Source organism: Phodopus roborovskii, unplaced genomic scaffold, assembly GCF_943737965.1.
Source record: "Phodopus roborovskii unplaced genomic scaffold, PHOROB, whole genome shotgun sequence".
Classification (NCBI taxonomy): domain Eukaryota; kingdom Metazoa; phylum Chordata; class Mammalia; order Rodentia; family Cricetidae; genus Phodopus; species Phodopus roborovskii.
In genome coordinates this window covers 32,033,993-32,055,472 of record NW_026126416.1, presented here as the reverse complement: position 1 = coordinate 32,055,472, position 21,480 = coordinate 32,033,993, and the positions used below count along the sequence as shown (strand labels likewise).

General features: G+C 41.6%; 2 protein-coding genes across 4 annotated transcripts in view; one reads left to right on the top strand and one right to left on the bottom strand.

Moving 5' to 3' along the window:
• Positions 1-13,607, top strand: part of Tubgcp4 (tubulin gamma complex associated protein 4) — a 34,609-nt gene extending 21,002 nt beyond the window's left edge. The window contains exons 10-18 of one of the 2 annotated variants that reach the window (XM_051183598.1): positions 2,878-2,928; positions 3,281-3,386; positions 4,796-4,903; positions 5,220-5,358; positions 8,198-8,375; positions 9,783-9,917; positions 11,260-11,376; positions 11,939-12,078; positions 12,663-13,607. In XM_051183598.1, the coding sequence (XP_051039555.1) occupies positions 2,878-2,928; positions 3,281-3,386; positions 4,796-4,903; positions 5,220-5,358; positions 8,198-8,375; positions 9,783-9,917; positions 11,260-11,376; positions 11,939-12,078; positions 12,663-12,675 (987 nt within the window). In that variant the 3' untranslated portion in view covers positions 12,676-13,607. Of the gene's footprint in view, positions 1-2,877; positions 2,929-3,280; positions 3,387-4,795; positions 4,904-5,216; positions 5,359-8,197; positions 8,376-9,782; positions 9,918-11,259; positions 11,377-11,938; positions 12,079-12,662 lie in introns of both variants that reach the window. The other variant, XM_051183597.1, reaches the window with a different exon arrangement.
• A 582-nt stretch (positions 13,608-14,189) lies between these two features.
• The window catches only part of Tp53bp1 (tumor protein p53 binding protein 1), an 86,537-nt gene continuing 79,246 nt past the window's right edge, over positions 14,190-21,480 (bottom strand). For both annotated transcript variants that reach the window (XM_051183595.1, XM_051183596.1), the window contains 7 exons: positions 19,755-19,946; positions 19,182-19,400; positions 17,516-17,728; positions 16,125-16,219; positions 15,435-15,634; positions 14,892-15,037; positions 14,190-14,556 (listed from right to left, as the gene is read on the bottom strand). In XM_051183595.1, the coding sequence (XP_051039552.1) occupies positions 14,369-14,556; positions 14,892-15,037; positions 15,435-15,634; positions 16,125-16,219; positions 17,516-17,728; positions 19,182-19,400; positions 19,755-19,946 (1,253 nt within the window). In that variant the 3' untranslated portion in view covers positions 14,190-14,368. The remainder of the gene's footprint in view (positions 14,557-14,891; positions 15,038-15,434; positions 15,635-16,124; positions 16,220-17,515; positions 17,729-19,181; positions 19,401-19,754; positions 19,947-21,480) is intronic.

The following is a 21,480-nucleotide window of genomic DNA, read 5'->3' as shown; positions in this document are numbered from 1 at the left end:
TTTTTTTTCCTGTAACTGTGGGGGCCCAGATGAGGGGACCAACAGGCAGCATTGGAACTCATGGAACGTGGCTGGGTGGTTGGCAAAGCCATGCCTGAGTGAGCCTTGGAGAGGTGAAGCCCGAGGACTGGACATCCTGAGACCTCATGCTGCTATTTTGAGCATAGCCTTCTCAGTCATCACATCCCTCATAATCTATGTGTTGTATGAAAACTCAGGGGTTTCTAGCTCCCCACTGGGCTGTGTCACTGGTACTTAAATAATAGTAATTGACTTTTTCCAAGCATTGCTGCTGGAGCAAATTAATGATTCAGCCACTACTCTTAGAAAGGATTGAGACACATAGAATTGTTAGTAAGGTTAACTTAAGGTAGTTTGTTAATGGCTTTGAGGTAGGAAAATCTTGAGGAACAATTTAAAGTTTAGGAAGGCACATAGTTGAGTGAGGGACTCTTTGAGGTCAGGGAACAAGAACAATGGCAGCCTGGCTACTGCTGGCTGATGTCTTGCTCGGATGGGTTGATGATCAAGAGTGTTTTAATTCCTTGTACTCATTTCTGCCCTCAGGTTCCTGATATTTAAAAAAAAACTGTTAGTGAGTGGGTATGAACCTTGAGGATTTAAAGTAGCACTGACTGTGTTTCATATATTAAAGTTTAGATTTGTGATTCTCTTAAGATTTCTTATAAGATTACCTTTTGGGATAAATAACAGCGATCGATCCTTTCTTTGTAACTGCATAATGCAGCCTGCCAGCAAAAGAACTGGCTGAGAAACTTGTAATACACAAAATGTTTGATCAGGTAAGGGATATAGAAAACATGCTGTTCTTTACTTGTATTCATTGTAATCGTTCACTTGAAAATAGAATAACAATGACATCATTTTTACATTGCGTGAAAGATTTTGCTGGGGTATATAAGCTGTAAGGAAAAAAATTAAGTTAGCTAGAAGGAAGACATCAAGAGAGCAGAAGGGATACATAAATGTAGAAGAACAGAACAGAAAAAGAGTAGTGTAGAACAAGCAACAACAAGAATACTAAGAACTAAGCCTTGGCCCTCAGGAAAAGTTCTCATATGTCTATCTGTCCAGTAGTTCACCTGCTCTGCATCTCCTCTTCAGTTTCTCTGACCTGCTGAGGGCTTGCCATTCATCAGCACCCTAGGTGAGATCCTGGCATGCTTTGTGTGTGTGTGTGTGTGTGTGTGTGTGTGTGTGTGCGCGCGCACGCGCTGCATGCGCGCATGCATGCACGCATGTGTGTACAAGTGAGTGTGTGTGTGTTTCCCATTTGATCCGGCCCCAGAGAACTGTTTAACTCCCTCATATAGAAAAATCAAGTTGAGTGATTAGTTTATTAGTTCGCCAACTCAGTGGATCCCCCTCAATCCCTGAGCTGCTGAAGGTCCTTATGGCAGCAATATGTAACAATTTTGATACTCTGCAGAACTTAACTATTTCAGGTATATTTAATTTTTTAAATACTTGTTTGAAATTATGTTTTGTTTACTTAAATTTTAATCTTTTAAACATTATTTTGTATTCGTGGTATATGTAGTTCTGTTACATGCACGTGTGTGTACACACATAAGCCCCAGAGCTTGTTAACTTGTTTTTACTCTTCAGCTTACTTTTTAGGACAGTGAGAACCAAACGTTCTCCGTTTGGCTAGACTAACTTGCCAGTGAGTCCCCAGGATCTACTTGTCCAGCTGTCTGCCAGCATTGGGCTATTGACACGAGCCGTTATACCCAGCTTTAGCATGTGTGCTAGAGATCTGAACTGGGGTCTTCATGCTTGCTTAGCAAACTTTTTTTCACTGAACCATCTCACTAGCCCCAGTTTTCCTCATTATTGTTGTCTTTTTAGGCTTTTATTAAGATTAATAAACTAATTAAGACTACTTTTGTTTCTTAATTTATAAATCCTTTAGGTAATTTTTACTTGTCTTTCTCTTTTTTCTTCCATCCTATTTTATTTAAATATTAAGACATGCTAACTTGTACCTAAAAACAAATTACAAATAGAAAATCATGTAGTATTTCAGGGTTTATTAAATTTTACTTTTATTATGTGCATTGATATTTTCCCATGGGTCCTGGAATTATAGTTTCATGTGGGTGCTAGGAATTGAACCTAGGTCCTCTGGAATAGCAGTCAGTGCTCTTAACCACTGAGCCATCTGTCCAGCCTCTCATGTAGTATTTCAATGCATGTGTAAATTGTATTTTTTTTTTACATGTATGGGTGTTACGCCTGCATGTATATCTTGTGCATCATATGCCTGCCTGGTGTCCTTGGAGGCCAGATGAGGGTGCCAGATTCACTGGAACTGGAGTTAACAGATGGTTGTGAGCCATCTTGTGGGTGCTGCAAATCAAACCATGTCCACTAGAAGGACAGCAGTGTTCTTAACTGCTAAGCCCTTTTAAAAAAAAAAAAAGACTTTGCTGCATAAGCAGACGTGGCCTGGAACTTGTTGGTCATCTCTTGCTATAGTCTCCTAGTACTGGGATGACAGGCATGTGCCACCAAGCCCAACTCCATTTTTACTTTTTATAAAGCAACAAGCCAAGTGAGAGGTGGTGGTGCACACCTTTGATCCCAGCACTCAGGAGGTAGGTGGATCTCTGTGAGTTCCATGCCAGCCGGATCTACAGAGTCTTGAAAAACCCAAAATAAAATAAAATATAAAAATAAAAATTGTATTCTATCCAGTGGTTTTTAATTTCACAGTTGTTTGTGCCGCTATTGCTGTTAATTTCAGGAAATTTTTATCCTTTGTTATATCTGTTCATTCCTAGGGCTAGATGAACTTGGGTTCACTGTAATGAATGAGGTTTTTTGTTTTTGTTTTTTTTACTCTTATCACAGCACCTCTGGAAGCTAATGGTAGAGGAGTCAGACTTACTGGGTCAGCTGAAGGTAATAACTGATATTCTTTTAAATCTTGAAATGATTGTAGAAAGCACTCTTGCCTAGACTTCCACAGTAGACTCATTGTTCTTAACTCATGTAAAGAAATTATATTTGATGCTGCAAATCTTCTGAACTCTTTATAAAAAGATTTAAGTTTACTTTCTTCTGTTGTGATCTAAATGCCATCAAACACAAAGAGTCCTCCTGTTTTGAAGGGCTGCTCTGTATGCATCTTTAAAATACTAAGCCATGTCCTTATTCTCTTGGGTAGTAAAGGCCTCCAGGCTCTGATTTACTGAATTGTACATTGAAATTCTGCACTGATTTACTGATCTGTACATTGAAATTCTTCCCTCAGATCATTAAAGACTTTTACCTTCTGGGACGAGGAGAACTGTTCCAGGCCTTCATTGACACAGCTCAACACATGTTAAAAACACCACCTACTGCAGTAACAGAGCATGGTAATTGTCCTACAGCCCTGAGAATAAACAGCTTGTTCAAGTTGGAGGGTGTTTCTTGGCTGATGTTGTGTGTTATATGTTTGCATGCACAAGCCAGGAGAATGAGAACTTGAGTCACAAGTGTTTATGAGCTGCCATGTGGGTGTGTGGAAGGGAACCTCAGTCCTCTGCAAGAGCAGCCAGTGCTCTTAACTATCAGTGCTCTAGCCACCACAACTTTTATCTTAAAAATAATGATGGAAGCCTGGAGGTGGTGGTGTGTGCCTTTAATCCCAGCCCTTGGGAGTACAGACCAAGTTCCAGGACAGGGTCCAAAGCTATAGAGAATTTTGTCTCAAATAAAAAAAAAAAAAAACAAAAATGGAAACCTGTCCTGGGAAAGCCTAGTTATAGCTAAAGCTCCCTTGTGCTTGGGGTATAACTGGGTGTCAGGACAAGTAAAGCAAAAGTCTAAAGTACTGTTTAGACTTTTTTCCATACCTTTGATGCTGTCCCCCTCCCAAAAAAGCCTAGCCTGGTTTCTAGCAGCAAAAGAGAAGTCTAGTGAAGTGCTTTGTTTTAATTGGCCCTCCCCAGGTCACATAGCTATCACTGTAACAATGAAGAAGTGAGGCATTAGGATGTGTCTTATTCAGCAAAGTGTTTTCCCCTTGGCCAGTTAAGAGAATGTAGTAAAGATCTAAGCCAAGAAAAAGAAAATGGGAGGGAAATGGAGAGGTTTGTTGTTATAGTTTAATGAGACAATAGATAACTACTGTGCTTTTTTTGGTACAGATATCAGAAAAGCCAGTTCAGACTCATTTAAGCAAATAAATAAAGAATTTATTGATTCTCATAATCTTAGATGTGATGGTTTTAGATAAAATTTAATTATCTTCATTTGTCTTCTTGGCCAGTAGGACAGGCTCTAGTCCAGTGGTTTTCAACCTTCCTAATGCTGTGACACCCAATCATAAAATTATTTTTGTTGCTACTTCATAAGTAATTATGGTTATGAATTACAATGTCAACATCTGATATGCAAGATATCTAATTTGCAGCCCCTGTGAAAGAAAGGGTTGTTCAGTCCCCAACCGCGGATCTTGCCAGATTTATTTCTAAAATTGATCTCAGAAAAACTACATTTTTTCAGAGTCTGAAGAGAGCCTCTGGGTTGGCCCAGATCAGATCAAGTCTATAAACAAAACAGCCAAAAAGGTCAGCTATCATGACCCATTGATCATGCTGCCCCCCCCCCCCAAGAATTGGGTGTTGCCAACCCTGCTGACACTGCAGGGAATGTACAGAGCAGGGTGACCCTCTCAGTATTGTTAAGAAGGACAAGGAGAGATCAGTGCTGGTCAGACAGAAGCCACATACATCCTGGTCTTAGCTGAGCCTTACTGTTGCTTTCCTGTGCTTCCTTGCAGATGTGAATGTGGCCTTTCAACAGTCAGCACACAAAGTGCTGCTGGATGATGACAACCTTCTCCCTCTGCTGCACTTGACAATTGAGTATCATGGAAAGGACCACAAAGGTTTATTTTCCGATTGCCTCCTCTCTGCATGTTCTGGTTTTCATTATCTCCCTCCACAGAAACTGTAGTTTGGGACCTTAGGGATCATCTAGGCTACTTCTCTAATTTTGTATAAGGTGCTCTGTCCATAGATTGTTTTTGAAATTGCATCTATATTTTTGCTTAAAACACCTCTCAGCAAAGCCCTCACAGGGGTACTGTTGCCTCGCAGTGCTACTATTTAGCACCACTGGTATCTCATTTGATATGTACAGTTCTTGCTCTCTCTGGCTCTAATTAACCAAGTTATTTTTCATTATCTTCTTATCCACAGCAGATGCCACCCAGCCAAGAGAAGGGCCTTCTCGGGAAACGTCCCCCCGGGAAGCCCCTGCTTCCGGCTGGGCTGCTCTAGGTCTCTCCTACAAAGTACAGTGGCCACTGCATATTCTCTTCACCCCAGCCGTCTTGGAAAAGTGAGTAGTTCTGAGTTTCTCCTAGTATTGCCCACCTTATAACCAAGGGAAGAAGTAAGTGAACAATAATAATATTGGTGAAAGCAACCAGTCATCCAGCTGGTCTCTGTACTAGTAAGTCGGAGGTTACAGACTCACCCGTCTTCAGGAGCTAGACAGGGGTTCTAGTTTGTTTTCTGTTGCTATGAAAAAAAAGATGATGAAAAAGCTTTCTGGGAAGAAAGGGCTTATTTGCTATATATTTCTAGATAGTAATTCTTCATTGAGGGAAGTCAGCATAGGAATTCATGCAGGAACAGAGACAGAAACCATAGAGGAATGCTTCTTACTCATTTTGCTCAGTTTTCTTTCTAGCACATCCCAGACCCACTTGTCCAGGTGTGGTATCACCCACATCAATCATCAATCAAGAGTATACTCCACAGATTTGCCCACAGGGAAATCCAATGAAGGCAGTTCCTTAATTGATGCTCCCTTTTCCTAGGTAACTCCAGCTTGTGTCAAGTTGACCAAAATTAAAACAAAAACAAACAAGCAGCTCACATTAGTAAGTGAGGGGATAACCATGAAACAATAGGGAATGGTAAGCGCTTGAATGAATGGAAAGGCATATAGCCTCTTAGAATCTTCAGACTAGGCTGGAGAAATGGCTGTGAGTAAAGGTGAGGACCAGAGTTCAAATCTCCAGAATGTATATGAAGCATGTGTCCATGCCTGTAGTCCCAGAATTTCTACTATGAGATAGGAGGAAGATACTGGAGAATATCAGTAAGTACACAAGCAAGCCAGTTTAGTATAAACAGGCAAGCAGCAAAAATACCCTGCCTCAAACAAGGTGTGTGGGGGGGGGGGGGCATTCATGTGATTGCCAGGGCATATGCCCACCTGCATTCACTCACTCACAAAATGACACTTATAAGATTTTTTTAATGTGCCTTTGTGTACATGTATGCTGGTTTCCATGGAGGCCAGGACTGGAGATGGTGCAATTGTGAGGCACCCAGTATCAGTGCTAGGAACTAAATTTTAGTCTCTGAAAGAGCCACAAGCGCTCTTAACCACTGAGCAATCTCTCACCCCAGAGTTTGAGACAGGGTTTCTGTATGTTACCCTGACTGTCCTTGAACTCACTATACAGACCAGGCTGGACTCAAACTCACAGAGGTCTGCTTGCCTCTGATTTCCAAACACTGAGATTAAAGCTATATACCACCATGCCTGACCCCGATTTCTCTTTTTAATTGACAACTAATAAGCAATTGTAGGCTTGTTGTTTGTGGTCTCAAATATGAAGTCTCCGGTAACAACACACTGAGTTCTGGCACTTGCCTATTCCATAAGTCCTTAGAAATTTCCCCCCTGATTTTTATGATTGTTGTTGATGATGTTAATTTACTTGGGACTTTTATATTAGTTAGATTTCTGTTGCCATGATGAAGACTATGACCAAAAGCAAAGGGTTTTAGGGTTTTATTTCAGCTTGTAGCATATAGCATCAGGAAGCAAAAGTCAGCAGGAACCTGGAGGCAGGAACTGAAGCAGGAATCATGTAGGAATGCTACTTACTGGCTTGCTGCTCGTGGTTCATTCAGCTTCCTTTTTGAGCCCTACCATGTCAGTCACTAATCAACAAAATACCCCCACAGACTTGCCTACACATCACTCCAATGACATTTTCTTGTAGGAGGCTTTTTCTTTCCTTCCTGCCAGCTCCCACTCACAACATGGAGACGTGTTATAAAAGCTCGGCCAGTAGCTTAGGCTTGTTTCTAACTAGGTCCCATAACTTAAATTAACCCATTTCTATTCATTTACTTTCTGCCTCTTGGTTTTAGTACCCTTACTCTGCCCATATTGCTTTCCTTCTTCTGTGTCTAGCTGGCAACTCCTCATGACTCTGCCCATCTTTTCAGTGTTTTGAAAATCCTGCCTGGCTATTGGCCTTTCAGCCTTTTATTAAACCAATCAGAATGGCAAATCTTCACAGTGTAAAAAGATTATTCCACAACATTCCTTTTCCCAGATGACCCTAGTTTGTGTCAGTTTAACTAAAAATGAACGATCCTCTTACTACATGGGGAAACAACCGAGCTAGAGAGGTGGGATAAGGGGGCTGGACCATGATGCGATGCATTGATTGCAGTCTTGTGGGACCCAGAAAGAAGATGAGAGAGGCACACTGCACCCTGAGAAGGTGTGAGGAAACCATTTACTGTGACTACAGGAGTGAGGAAAAGGCCATCTCTTTTCAGCCTTCCCCCACTCTAGCTACCTTGCTTCATAGTGTGCCTACTGTTTTAGAACATACAGAAGCTGGGCAGATTGGGTTCAAAGTAGGAAATGATGAGGCTGTTGCAGGGATATTTCTGCAACAAGTTCAGAGGCCACAGCATAACTAGATAAATTATACAGACCTTGTCTAGAGACTCCAACATATGACTACTCACAGATGCCCACAATCCCTTAAATACTGTTTTTAGATTAATGTTTTTAATATTTAATATTTTTAATGTTTAATTTTTTAAAATGTGTATGTGCATGCTTGTGTGATGTTTATGGGTTGTGTGTGATGTGAGTGGCTACAGGATCATAAGAGGACACTGGATATCCTCTCTTATGCTCCTTATACCTTGTGACAGGCTCTCTTACTGAGGCTTAGTTGTTTTGTTGTATAACTGAAATTCATTTCACTTTCTCTCATATGATTTGCTGTACAAATACGTTGTTCTCAGCACTCTTCTAACCTGCCTGCCTTTGGAGGGAGACAAGGGAATCCTTGTGTCTGTTGTGTGGAGGGGTGTTAGAATAAGGTCCATGTCTCAGTGATCTTCTGTCGTAGGTATAATGTTGTTTTCAAGTACTTACTGAGTGTGCGCCGTGTCCAGGCTGAACTGCAGCACTGCTGGGCCCTCCAGATGCAACGCAAGCACCTCAAATCTAACCACACCGATGCAGTCAAGTGGCGCCTAAGAAATCACATGGCCTTCTTAGTAGATAATCTTCAGTACTATCTCCAGGTATGTTCTGAGCAATGCCTGGAAGAGGAATGTGGGAAAAGGAGCCTAGAAAAACACCAAGAAGGGTCTGCAATTCTGTATTTGGTAAAATGCTGCAGTTGGAGAAAATTCGGGAATTATATCATCACTAGGTATGTTTTTCTTGAAATTTTAAAGGGAAGTGGAAATCCTTGGATAAAGGGATTTGGGCTTCAGGATACTTGTTTGTCAGACATTCTGGAATTCTCAGGCATGTCCAATCTTTTGACATTATGGCATAACATTATCATTTATAAAGTTCACACTCATTCATGAACTATGCAACAGTTACCACCTCTACCCCAAAGAATCTCATTTTAGAATTGTGTTGCTCCTTAACTACATGTAGCCCTTACCTATCCTTGGCTACATGTTGGACAAGCCAGCTATTGCTAATCAAGTCAGTCAGTGGAAGGGATGAGGCATGAATGGATTACGCTGGGGTAGGGGGAGAGTGGTTTGCAAAGACATTGAAGCTATTAAGAATTACACGCCCATGAAGCTGGAAAGATAGCTTAGCAGTTAAGAAAGCTGACTGCATTTTCAGAGGACCCAGGTTTTCTTAGCACCCACATGGTGGCTCACAACCATCAGTAACTCTAATCCAGTAATTCTAGTCCCAGAGGATCTGACACTTTCTTCTGACCTCTGTGGACACCAGGTATGCATGTGGTGCACATACACACATGAAAGCAAAATACACGTTTTTCTTTTAATTGCACAATCATGAATGGTAATGTAGCTCAATTGGTAGAGTACTTACATAGTATATGGCAAGGATTTGAGCCCCAACCACCAAAAAATGTCAGATGTGGTGGCACCAGTTTGTAATCCTAATTCTTGAGAGGAAGAAGCAAGAGGACCAGAAGTTCAAGGTCATCCTTGGCTATACATTAAGTTTGAGACCAGTCAGCTATATGAGACCAGTCAGCTATATAACAGAAATTATACAATCAAGATCTGTTGACACACAATTCCAAAATCTCACAGGGAAGTGCCAGGAAGGAGAATCGTAAAGTCTGGGCTACAGCAAGACCTTGCGTCAAAAGAAACAAATAACAGGGAATGTAGCTTAGTGCTATAGCCTCCTCTTGCATACACAAGGCCCCTACAACACACACACTTTACAAAGGGTCTGCCTAAAGTGGCTACAAGGAAGATGAGAGCTGGTAAGATGATTCAGTAGGTGAAGGCTAGAGCTACCGAGCCTGATGACCTGAGACTACATGGTAAAAGGAGACTCTGGAACAGACCCTGGAAAATTATCCTTTGTCCTCCACATGTATACTGCCAGCATGAACAATTCGCACAAACTCTAAGAGATGAGAAGAACCATAAAATAGAGCACTCAGAATGTGCCAGGTGCTAAAAATATTATCTATCTATCAGGTAGATGTGCTGGAGTCTCAGTTCTCACAGCTGCTTCTTCAGATCAATTCTACGAGGGACTTTGAAAGCATCCGATTGGCTCATGATCACTTCCTAAGCAATTTGCTGGCCCAGTCCTTTATTTTGCTGAAACCTGTAAGTAGGAGTGGTCTGTTTCCTTAGCCTGTTTCTAATAAGCCCCTTTAGGCTGCTGGAATTGATAAGACATGAAACTTACTGAACTCTTGTTATATTTCATTTTTACATTTTTGACAACTCAAAGCAAAATAAAAAGGCAGCGTTAAAAGGTAAGTGAAATGTTGTATCATAGAGTGTGGTGAACAAGTATAGTTAAAGAACTATGTATTTAACCTCCAGAAGAAATTACTTACTTGAAATTCAAAAATCTCTCTGACTCTGCAGGAAAACAGAGTGCACTTTCTAAGAAATCTGTTGAGCCAAGATTAACCATTAATTTGGGAATTGTTTTCATAGGCACATAGAGTCTGTCACTCTGGATATGTGTCCAACTGCAAGTACCTACATTTAGCGTCTTTGTGGAAGCTCTCCTCAACCCTGACTACATACTAGAGTCATCTGTGACATTGTAAAAATCTAAGGCCAGACACTCAAGTCAAATGCAGATTGGGGTCTAAGCACCAGTAATTTTTAAAGCACACAAGCTGGCTCCAATCCCAAAATGAAAAGTGAGAGACTAAAATAATAATACAGTGACCAAGCTGTACTGCTCAGGGTGCCAATCTGTGCTGTTACTTGGCAAATCATGGAAGAATTACTTAAGTATCCACCATCCTAAAGGGATCTGTGAATTGGGAAAACAAACAAACAAAAAACTGCAGTGGTGGGCACTGTTCTTTAAACAGCATGGGTGTATCCCTGAGGAAAAGCATTACATCAGAACAGGTCATCATAACTGAAGTCTTTATTGAGTGCTTACTGTATGCAAGGCACTGGGGATACAAAGAGGTATAAGTCATGGCTCTGCCCTTAAGGAGCTCACAATCTAGTTGGAAAAACAAGATGTACATACAGAAGCCAGCAACAGCACAGGTGGCCTGGACAGTTCCCAGTGAACAACACAGATACTACAGTAGAGAAAGGTGGAATTCACTAAAGGCTGCAGTGGGTAAGGAGTATTTCACAGACTGGGATTTGGATTGGTACTAAAGAGAAGAGAAATCCCAGGAAACAATACTCACATACCAAAGGCAAGAGCACACTCAGTGGGTCTAATAAAGGATGGTGAGCTAATAGCGACTGAAGTGGAGCTTTGTGTCGGGGGACAGAGAAGAATGCAGCTGTCCCAAGAAGGGATGTTCATCCTGCATATTCCTGGGGAGGGCCAGACAGCCTTGAAGGTGGTGATGTCTGTGCAGAGTTCAGACAGGGGAGGTCAGTTGTCAGACTATTTTCTCAAACCTTGCGTTTTCAGAAGTTTCTTCCTTCATTCCCTAACACCAACTGTATTTTTGGGTAGGTGTTTCACTGCCTGAATGAAATCCTAGATCTCTGTCACAGTTTTTGTTCACTGGTCAGTCAGAACCTGGGTCCACTGGATGAGCGAGGAGCTGCCCAGCTGAGCATTCTTGTGAAGGTGAGTCTGCCTGGCCACTGGAAATACATACCCCACGCCAGGGAGCAAACAGCCTTTGCTCTGAGTCAATAAAGTGTATCCCAGAACAGACAAATGACAAGATAAAAAGATAAAAGCATTGGTATCAGTGGATTTTGAAGATTAAAGTGCTGCCTCACAGTGTTCAGAAATAGTTCAGCCCTGAATAGTTTATTCAGCCCACCAAGTATACATTGGCTTTGTGCTCATTTTCTCACATCCCACTTCCTTCCCTGAACCAGCCTCCCATCTCACTTGTAATTATAATCTGAGACTATATTTATCTCCTTGTAACAAAGCAAGCTCACTGCAATCCCAGTATGTGATAGAATATATTAATCTGAAATGAGCTGTTGAATTCCTACTAATGAGAGAGTACTTTCATGGAAGTCATGCATTTCACAGACACAGTATTAAGAAGTCAAACTTGTTTTAGGAGCTGATAGTAATAGGAATGTGGTCCTGCAGAAATTTAAGCAAGGCTTTTCCAAAGACACCAGGTGTCATACTCTGCATGGTAGTGACAGCTCAGGTCTCTCAACAGGGTTTTAGTCGCCAGTCTTCACTCCTGTTCAAGATTCTTTCCAGTGTTCGAAATCACCAGATCAACTCAGATTTGGCTCAATTACTGCTCCGGCTAGATTATAATAAGTATTATACCCAGGCTGGTGGAACTCTGGGCAGGTAAGAGCAATCCTTGAGGAACTCATCAGATTTGTGGGAGGGGGTTAAAGAGTTGTAAAAGTCCAAAATGGAACTTCAGCCTTCATCAACAAATGCCCTCATTTTATAAGCTAGGCTCAGAGATGTGGGAAGGTGCTTTGTGGTGGGGGTGATCATGCTTCATAATTTTATTGGAGGCTGTGTTCTAGTAAAAATCATCAGCATGTTGAGATACTACAGCCGAGGGTGAGTTCTGTGCTAGGTTATGTGCTGTGCTCTAAGGGACAGCGGGCTTGCATAACCTGCTGACATGTACTAGCAGTGTAGCTGTGCCACCATGCTTCATTGGCTTTCTCAGGAAAGGGGGCACTGCCTCTTTTAAACGCTTTGAGTCTAATAATGAGATCCACTGGTAGTTGGCTTCTCAGGTCTGTGTCACTGCCATTTGGAAAAGCATTTCATTGCCCTTCTTCCTCTCTAAGATGTCCACGAACATTTTTTCTTTCTAACTAGTTTTACTGGAAGCCAAACATCTTTGAGTATATCTCAGATAGCCATGCTTCTTGGGAAAGCATGACATTTAATGAAACTTTTTCTTTTTATAGTTTTGGGATGTGAAAACTGGTTCATAAAATGAAGTAACAGTCTGCCTGCCACATTCTGATGTCTATAACACTCCTCCCCAATTATTAAACATCAGAGATGCCTACAAACTGGTGAAAGGATGCTACCTTCTCTTCTAGAAGAGGTATAAACCCTTCCTAAAATTCCTGTGGGGAATGTCTCTGCTGACCACTCAAAGGCTAAAAGTGTTGGGTAGGTTCATTTGTACAACAGTGGTGTATTGAGCATTTACTATGTCCCTATGGACTCATCAAGGTATGGGAGATACCGCAGAAAACAATAGGGATCAATAAAACATGTTTAGGTTTGGTTCATATAGAAAGGAATCATGCATCTAGATGTTACCACCAAATTAGAAAAGTAAAAAAGACTTAAGCCAGGACAGACTCCAAAACAATACAGAGAAACCCTGTCTCAAAAAACCAAAAAGAAAAGACGTAATTTAGCCAGGCTGTGGGCTTTCCCTTCCCCTCTCCTCTGCACCATGTAATTTATTATCTTTATCCTCAAAAATTTAAGTTTTGAGAGCCTCCCTCCGTTAAGGGTACTCAAAACCTGATCTCAAGAGTTCTAGCTAAAGATGATACAGGTTAAATTGTTCAGATTTTACTTAAAATTGCAAACTTAATTAAGACAAACCATGAGTTAAGGTTATACTCAGATGGTGCAGTCACAAATGTTCATATCAGTGTAAACAAGGGAAATATTCCATTAACATACCTTCCCTCCAAGCTGGACAAGAATGCAGTGTTTAGGCCTGTTGGTAGTCACTGAATGTTCTGTTCATCTACATTTTCTACCACCCACTATGAAAGTCTGTACCTGTCAACTACAGAAGATCCTTTCCATTGTTACCTCTAGAAGCAAAGTGTGGCAAATAGTGGCCTACTGCTTCTTTTGTAAATAAAGTGTTATTCAAATAGCCACACATACTCATTTACCTAATGTCTATGATTGCTTTCATCTCACGGCAAAAGACAAGAAACTAACAAACGAAATGACTACAAAGCTTGAAGTGTTTACTGTTTGGATCTTTATTAAAAAACTAAAGGCTAAGAGGCTGTGTGTATTAATGGGGATGATGTTGAATGCGAGGAAGGAATAACATCCAGCAGGTGTGGCAGTTAACTTATTTTTCAGAAAATTGTCTGTCCTATCAAGTTTATAGTCAGTCCACTGTTCATTCATACCCTTTCTGCTTTGAGTACCATAGATCAGCTATTATAGGCTCAGGTAGGTCTTAATATCCAGAGCTGTCCCCAATCCCATTCAAGTTTGGCAGGACTATTTATCTAGGCCCTCACGTACTTGAAGCTGTAAGCTGAGTTTTTAAAAGCATAATTTTAGATAGCCTTGGATAACTTTTTGACAATGGTGCCACAGAATAAATTTCATCCCCACGTTTTTAATCTTCCTTTGTTTGATGTGCTGCTAAAGTGACAAGACTGCTGAAAACTTCAGAGATCCTATGTTCTGAGATGAAGCTCAAAGAAACAGATAAAGAAATCTCAGTTACTACAACCAAAGAGTCAACATTTATTTTATCATAAAAGTCCAGCAAATAAAACTATGTACAAGATCCATGCAAAGAATACAATTACACACAAGACACACGTAAAACCTGATTAAAACACTTAAAACACAATCTCCACAATAGCAGGAATAAAATCAGTAAGACCAGGTATCTTTAGTGAGAAACATAATCATGTTTATATTTTGGATGCTGCTTGAATCCAATTCTCTCCCCAACAATGAGGCACTGGATCACCCACTCTTGTGACACCACAGGCAGCTGCAAGGCTTCAGCACACTTGAGCACCGAGGCTGGGCATGAGGGGTCTGTCACCACCACATCAAATACCCCTAAAGCAATGTCTGCAAGAAGTAGGGAGAAGTGAACGAGGAAAGAACACTCAGTTTAGCTCTTGTTTAAAAAAACAGGTGTGCCTTCTAGCCAGTATTCCCTACTAACGCCCTCTTTTACAGATACTGTACGTTCATAACCTAAAATAAAAGTGCAATCACTACTTACTGACCTTGTAGAACTACTGAATAGAAATGCCACTGGAGACTATAGAAGCAGGGACAGCTTTGTCCTTTACTTACACCAACCCATCCTTTTTGAAGGTGGCACTTGGAACACACAGGCTAATAGCTGTTGAGTCTAAGGACATCCCTGGAATGACAATGAACACACGCTTTCCAGGTACCTTTGTTATGGGCACTTGAATGGTGCTGCTTCACGGAGGCTGCCCCTCCAGTCATAAGGATCTCAGACCAGAGCTCCAGGAAGTTCTGTTGTTGATCTGACACCAAGAGTACCTTCAGATTCTGGAAAGGGTTTTCACGAGGTTGCCTACAAAGGAGTTGGAGACAGTGTTTGGGAACTGGGAAGAACCTCAGTAGGACCCATCATATCTAACCATCTAGATCATCTGCAAAGAATGCCTGCACATCTCACATCTGAATGCTTTCCTAACTAGGCCATGTACTGGAACAAGCCCTGCCTCTCTTCTGATGAGGTATGTACTCTGTAAGTTTAATGGTTGAAAGTTATTTTGAATTGCAATGCTTCCCCTAATAGGGGATACTGACCCTAATTTCCACGTCTTCAGAAGGTTCCTAGCCAATGTAGAAGCACTTGACTACCACTATTATTTCAAATTCTTAGTAGAAACTGAAATGTCTGTAGACTAACACTTCTTCCCAACTAGATTATCTTCTCAGCTCTAGATGGGCTATCAAACACTCACCAATCCAGAATTCTCTGCTCCTCAAGACTATACCCAGCAGGCAGCAGGTAATTACGGTAGTTTTGGAGCTGGTTGGCATGGCAACTGTCATGGACCCAGACATGAGACACACAAGGAATTCCACTGGCAAGGCACAGGAAGTACTTCCGAGTTCGACAATGCTGATCAGCAATTAGGAGACACTGGTAGGCTGTGTTACACTAGAAGAAAAGGAGCCCAGCTGACAGGTCTGGTGGTGTCTAGGGAAACCATTCCTTATTAGCTACACCTGATAAGCCCTCTAGAGCAGATGTGCAGACTTCCTATATGGAAATTAAAAATACCATCTAATCTGTTTTTGTACCTAAGGCTGTGTTGCTCACTGAGAAGCCCAAAACTGCTTTCTGAGACATTTTCCCTACCTCACCTACAGCCTAAATCTCAAGGTACACCAGGTACCCAACCTTCCAGGCCAAGGAATCAGCATCAATAGGCTTTCTATTATATAAGTTCAATCTGTTGCTCTCTCAACAGAGCCACTACCACCTAACCCCAGGTTTTGCTTCTCTTCCTTGTGTACAACAAAAATTCTGTACTGAGGTGGCATAGTGGGACAGTACCCCAGAATTGAGCCAACCTCTGCCACCCCTCTTGGACCTTTTCTCAATATAGAAAGTGTACAGCAAAAAAAAAAAAAAAAAATATTCTTACCTGGGCTTCATTGAAGTCTTCAAGGATATACCCAGCTCCTGCTCGAAGCTGGCATTCTGTATACTGCTTGTTGAAAGGAGGAATTTCTAAAAATTCTATATATAAAAGAAACAACCAAGATTATTCAAGAATTATTTAAGAACAATAGTTGGTTTCTTAGTGCTACTTTAATACTTATTTATAACTGCTTCCCTTTCTTTTCTGCAGCTATCTATTAGGGTTTAGACAGGCACACAGATTAACTTGAGGAACTGAACAGCCTGTATCCCCCATTGTTCATAGTCAGCTTTCTGAGCTATATAGCACCAAGTAACAAAGGCCTATATGGAACTGCCTTGTGAAGTCTAGGTTGTTAAAGCAAAAATAAGGCAAAGAAAGAATCATCTTTAACATAATGACAGACTGCTGCAGGGAATTCTCAAGGGACTGCTAATACTGACATCAGGCTAGGTCACTGCTTGCATACTTTTTCTTCTATGGCACCTGTCTGGGTTTTATGTGATTCGAACTTCAGCCATTCTCATAGCCTAGCTAACCGCCACCAGAGCAGCTCAGATTTTGCATATGCAGCTTCCAAATCATAATCTTAAATGTAGCTCCCTGGTCATGCTTCCCAAGTCCTATACATATGTACATATGGCTATAACTGGTGAGTAGTTAGTCATCACACATCTTCAGTTGTACCATTTTATGACAATCATATTCCCTTATTTTGGTTCCTTCCTGTAAGACTCAACATTAGTCAAAACTTTAACTTTCAATACAACATTCCATCTAGTTCTTAGCTTGGACAGGCATTTGGAGACAGACTACTGTCACTCATTGTATACATTTGATCTACACAGTGTCTCCTATACCACTTATTTGTCGGACCTTTGAAATACATTTTACCCCACCCAACTACAGACACCTAAACACAGAGTAATAGATGCCACATACATGTGGCATAAGAACTTATTTTAGAGCCAGGTGTGGTAGTGCATGCCTTTAGTTCCAGCACTGGGGAGGCAGAGGCAGGTGGACCTTCTCTGAGTTCCAGGTCAACCTGGTCTACAAAGCTACAGAGAGAGACCCTGTCTCGAACCCCCCCCCCCAAAAAAAAAATCGAAAGGACCTAGAAGCTAATTTTTCCCCAACTATATATATATATACAGTGTGTGTGTGTGTGTGTGTGTGTGTGTGCGCGCGCGCGCGCCTGTGTCTATATAGTATGTAAAATCTACCAGCTGCTTATCAAGACTATGTTGAGAACCACTCACTAAGAATTTTGTGAAGATCTACAGACCGGAAGTAGGGGACAAGTGAATTTTACTTCCTTGACCAGAATCACAGTTAACACTGGTTCACTACCCCACAAAGTGTGCATGGATCAGTGCCCCCCGGGAACTTACCCTCCTCTTCCTCACTGCTTCCTGTAGGACCATCTATTAGTTTAGAGCGGCTGGCCAGCTTATCGTTGGTTGTGGCCATGGTGAGGAGAAAGGCATAGCCCAGAAACAAGGTCTTATTGAGGGGCAAAGGCCCTCTTGGCTCTTCCAGGACAGAAGGTTCAGCTGTGTTGTCTCCACTCTCACAAGGGCTCACAAATTCTGCCCCCACTGTACCTAGGAAGACAAAGCACTAAAATGACATACACTGACCACTGCCTGGACAAAAGGCCCAGCACCAAGGATGACTTGATAGGCCATGACTGATGAGCTATGACCAAAAGATCATTAATACAGCCAATCATTCTAAATGGCCGACAACCTAAGACCAAATTTACAATTAAGACAAAATAACATTTAAATCTAACTTGACCATTACATTGAGCAGTCTGCTATTTTCATATATGGAAATCAACTGGTACTACTTCTATAACACCAAATACTTCCAAGGCTCCAGAACAGGAAAGTATAGTATTTGGAAGTCTTCAACCCACTTTCACCACCCAGGTCTCTGATTTCCCCAGAATGTGACATTTTGATGCAACTTTTAAAGGACAGACAAAACTGTCCCATTCTATCTTGGACTCTCACCAGGATAGTGAAGTGACTTCTGAGTGAAAAGGTGTCTTTACACAGAGTCCACATCAAAATGCCCTTCAATACCTGGGAAGGTAAGTGAGCCACCATTCCAAAACACCCATGCTAAGATGTGCCCAGTAAGTCCTCCAGAAGGAAATGGGTACCTACTGAAGAAGCCGAGTCAGGTTCATTAGGAGGCTAAGATGACAGCAGGTCATGCATGCCTCCCTGAAATAAAACCAACATCAAGAACAGTCTCAGATGAAGGGATGCTGTGTGTATGACACTGGACTTTGGGGTCAAGCTTGCCCAAATCTTATTCTGTCACATTGAGAAAGTTGCCTAACTTTTTTTAGATTCTTCAAAAATATGGAAAATTAATTCTAGCACATATACCTTAAGGGATTATATATGAGGGAATATGAGTAAGCACGTGGGCCGCATACCACACTCAAAATATTTAATAAGGGTTAGCTATACACAACAGTGGTATTTGGGTGGGTAAGCAGATAACACAACTCAAAAAAAAAAAAAAAAAAAAAAAGGATCTGGTGCCAAGGCAATGAAATGTGGATTGTCACCAACAAGCTAGCCTGTGAGAGCCCTACCCAACAGTGACAGGACTTTACTTCTATCTACAGAAGCTACCACAACCAGGTCTAGGTCACAGCAGATAATGAACAAATGGCTGAATTTTCTTCACACTGAATAGAGGTGATTGGAAAAGAGTGGGTCTGGGAGAATAGAGATTCAGGCTGAAGCACAACCTTTCACTAGGAAATGGCAAAGCCCAAGCACAAGAAGCAGATGGATGACACAGGCAGAGGACAAGATCTAAGGACAGGAGGAATTTCACCATTTTGAGTCTGCTGAAACTTCCATACTTATATTCCCCCAAAGAACCCACATAGGAACCTGTGATAGTCTTGCCCTTCTGTCTACACTGCTGGGCAGATTAGGAACAGAGCTTCTAGCTGTATCACCTGTAGGCTTGTGGATTCCAGTCTGACCAACACACAAAGAACACCCATGTACTGTGCTCCCATCTTACCAGGTTTCACGGTGGCAGACTTGCGGCCTCGCTTAGCAGGGGACCGTTCCTCTTCAGAAGTAATGAGTTTCCTTTTGCCTGATGGAACTCCTGTGGATGCACGGGGACTCTCTGTGGTTTTACGGGTGGGTGTTGTGCTGCTGCTGCTGCTGGAGGCAGTAGGAGTGGCTGGGGAGCTGATGTTACTGCGACGTTTCCGTTTTCCTTCCACCAAATTATCTGATGGGTAAGCCAAAGGTTGTTAAGATCCCATGGTCTTAACTTAAATCTGACACAGATATCAAGCACTGTACTCCCACAATCAAGGAACCTCTTTTAAGCCATACATTGTATGTTCTAATCACTGCCATGAGTGAGACATTTTGCTCCCCCCTGTAGAACTAAGAAGACCAAAAAAACTAGACACTTCTCATTTGCTACTTGGAAGAAAACAAGTATAGCTGTAGTTCTGGGAAACTACATCATCATCTAATAAATCACAAGACAAGTCAGGTAACCTGGATGCTCTAGAAACTGTCCTCCCTTCTCTAAGCAAAGTACAGATCTGCAGGCAGTTGTCCAGAAAGGTCTTACCTAGGCTGATATCTGCTGCCTTTGTGAGGGGTGTGACAGCTTCATATGGGCCAAGCCCATATTGCTCTCTTAGTCTGTTTCCTTGCTCCAAGGACAGGATGACTGCCATCCGCTTATACCACTTCCTTTGGCCTTCCTTTTCAATGCTATAGTACAGCTCCCCAGACTCCTTCCTGTGTCCTTTGACCACTCCTGGGGATGACATCATAAAAGATACCATAATTGTAGGCTGCTTAGCACCCTCAAAAGGGCTACAAAAGCAGGCCTGCAACAGGCAGGGAACAGAATCAACAACAGTAGAATGAATCAGGCCTTTACAGAATTCTAGCTGTCCATTCCAAATGGTTTACAACACTTGGGACATACAGCTACTACACTGGGATTAGACGAGGCTTTATGAGAGAAAGCAACCTTTAGTTATACAATAAAGTTAACAGCTCAAATGGGACCCCTGAAGTGAATGTTATGGTTTCTTAGCAATCCTTGTAGCAATTTCCTATTGTAGTTTCTTTGAAGAATGACATATAGTCCTAAATTACAGGTGAAAATGACAGTTCTAGGAGAACATATATGTACATGCTTGTCTATTGTGTAACAGAGCCAGGATGGAGACAGCAAAGAAAGTAGAAAAAACCCTGCTCCTTCTATCTGACCTCCTCCTCCTGCACTGAGGCATAACCATGGATGGCTATTAGGTTAGGAGCACAGTGCAGGGCAAACAAGGAAACTGGGGTAGAACTCAACTGACCTGAGCTTAGGCCTAGTTCTGTTTTGGAACAATTGTACAAGATCTATTTCTAATTCTGTGGGGAAAAAAATGAAAACAAAAAAACACTCCTTCCTCTCTATCAACCAATAAACAGCATATATCTCACACAGGACATAAAAAGGCACATCACTGCTGAAATTTTTCATTCCTATGAACAGAAGGGAACATTTCAGTCACCATTAGCTCATTTTTAATGAAGAGCTAAGGAACCCAGCTTCCTACCAGGGAAAATCAAGGAGGGGAAAGCAGATCCTAGTCCTCCTACTCTGCCATAGAATCACTTTCTTTACTCATCTCCTAAGTTAAATCTATCACCAAATAAATCAGGAAGACCACCTCAAATTTACAAGCCCAAGGCCAAAAAGACTCATCACTAAGGAAGAGCCACTATAACTAGAAGCAGTGAGGTATGACATTGGTAAATAGCCTTAGGAAATAGAAGGCTGAATCCCCATCCTTTAATGTACATTTACACATGATAGGAAAATACCTTCAAAGGGCCAAATGTGAACCTCTAAAATGGCTTTATACTCAAAAGAAAACCACATGCAGATTATGCATACAAACCATGAGCTACCAGTCCATGTACTACTACTAACTGTGCCACACAGCCAACAGTGTTACCTATTAGTTCCACAAACACCGAAAACAAGGGTGCAAACAGCAATTGAGAATCCCTGAACAAGAAAGCCTGGAAGATCTGAACAGAAAAGCATGTTCAACACAGTATCCAGAAAGAATGTTTCTAAATAACAGTCGACACAAAAGGTACCCTAAAGATTAGCTAAGAAGGGACTATATATATTCTCAGAATTAGAATGTAAAACAGTAAGAGTACACACAAATCCCTCATGTTACCAACACTGGCTACTACAAAAAGAAAGGCAGTGACATGAAAAAAACAAAGCAGGGTACCATTCTTTAAACCAGAAAGCAACCAACATGCAGCGTGCTCTG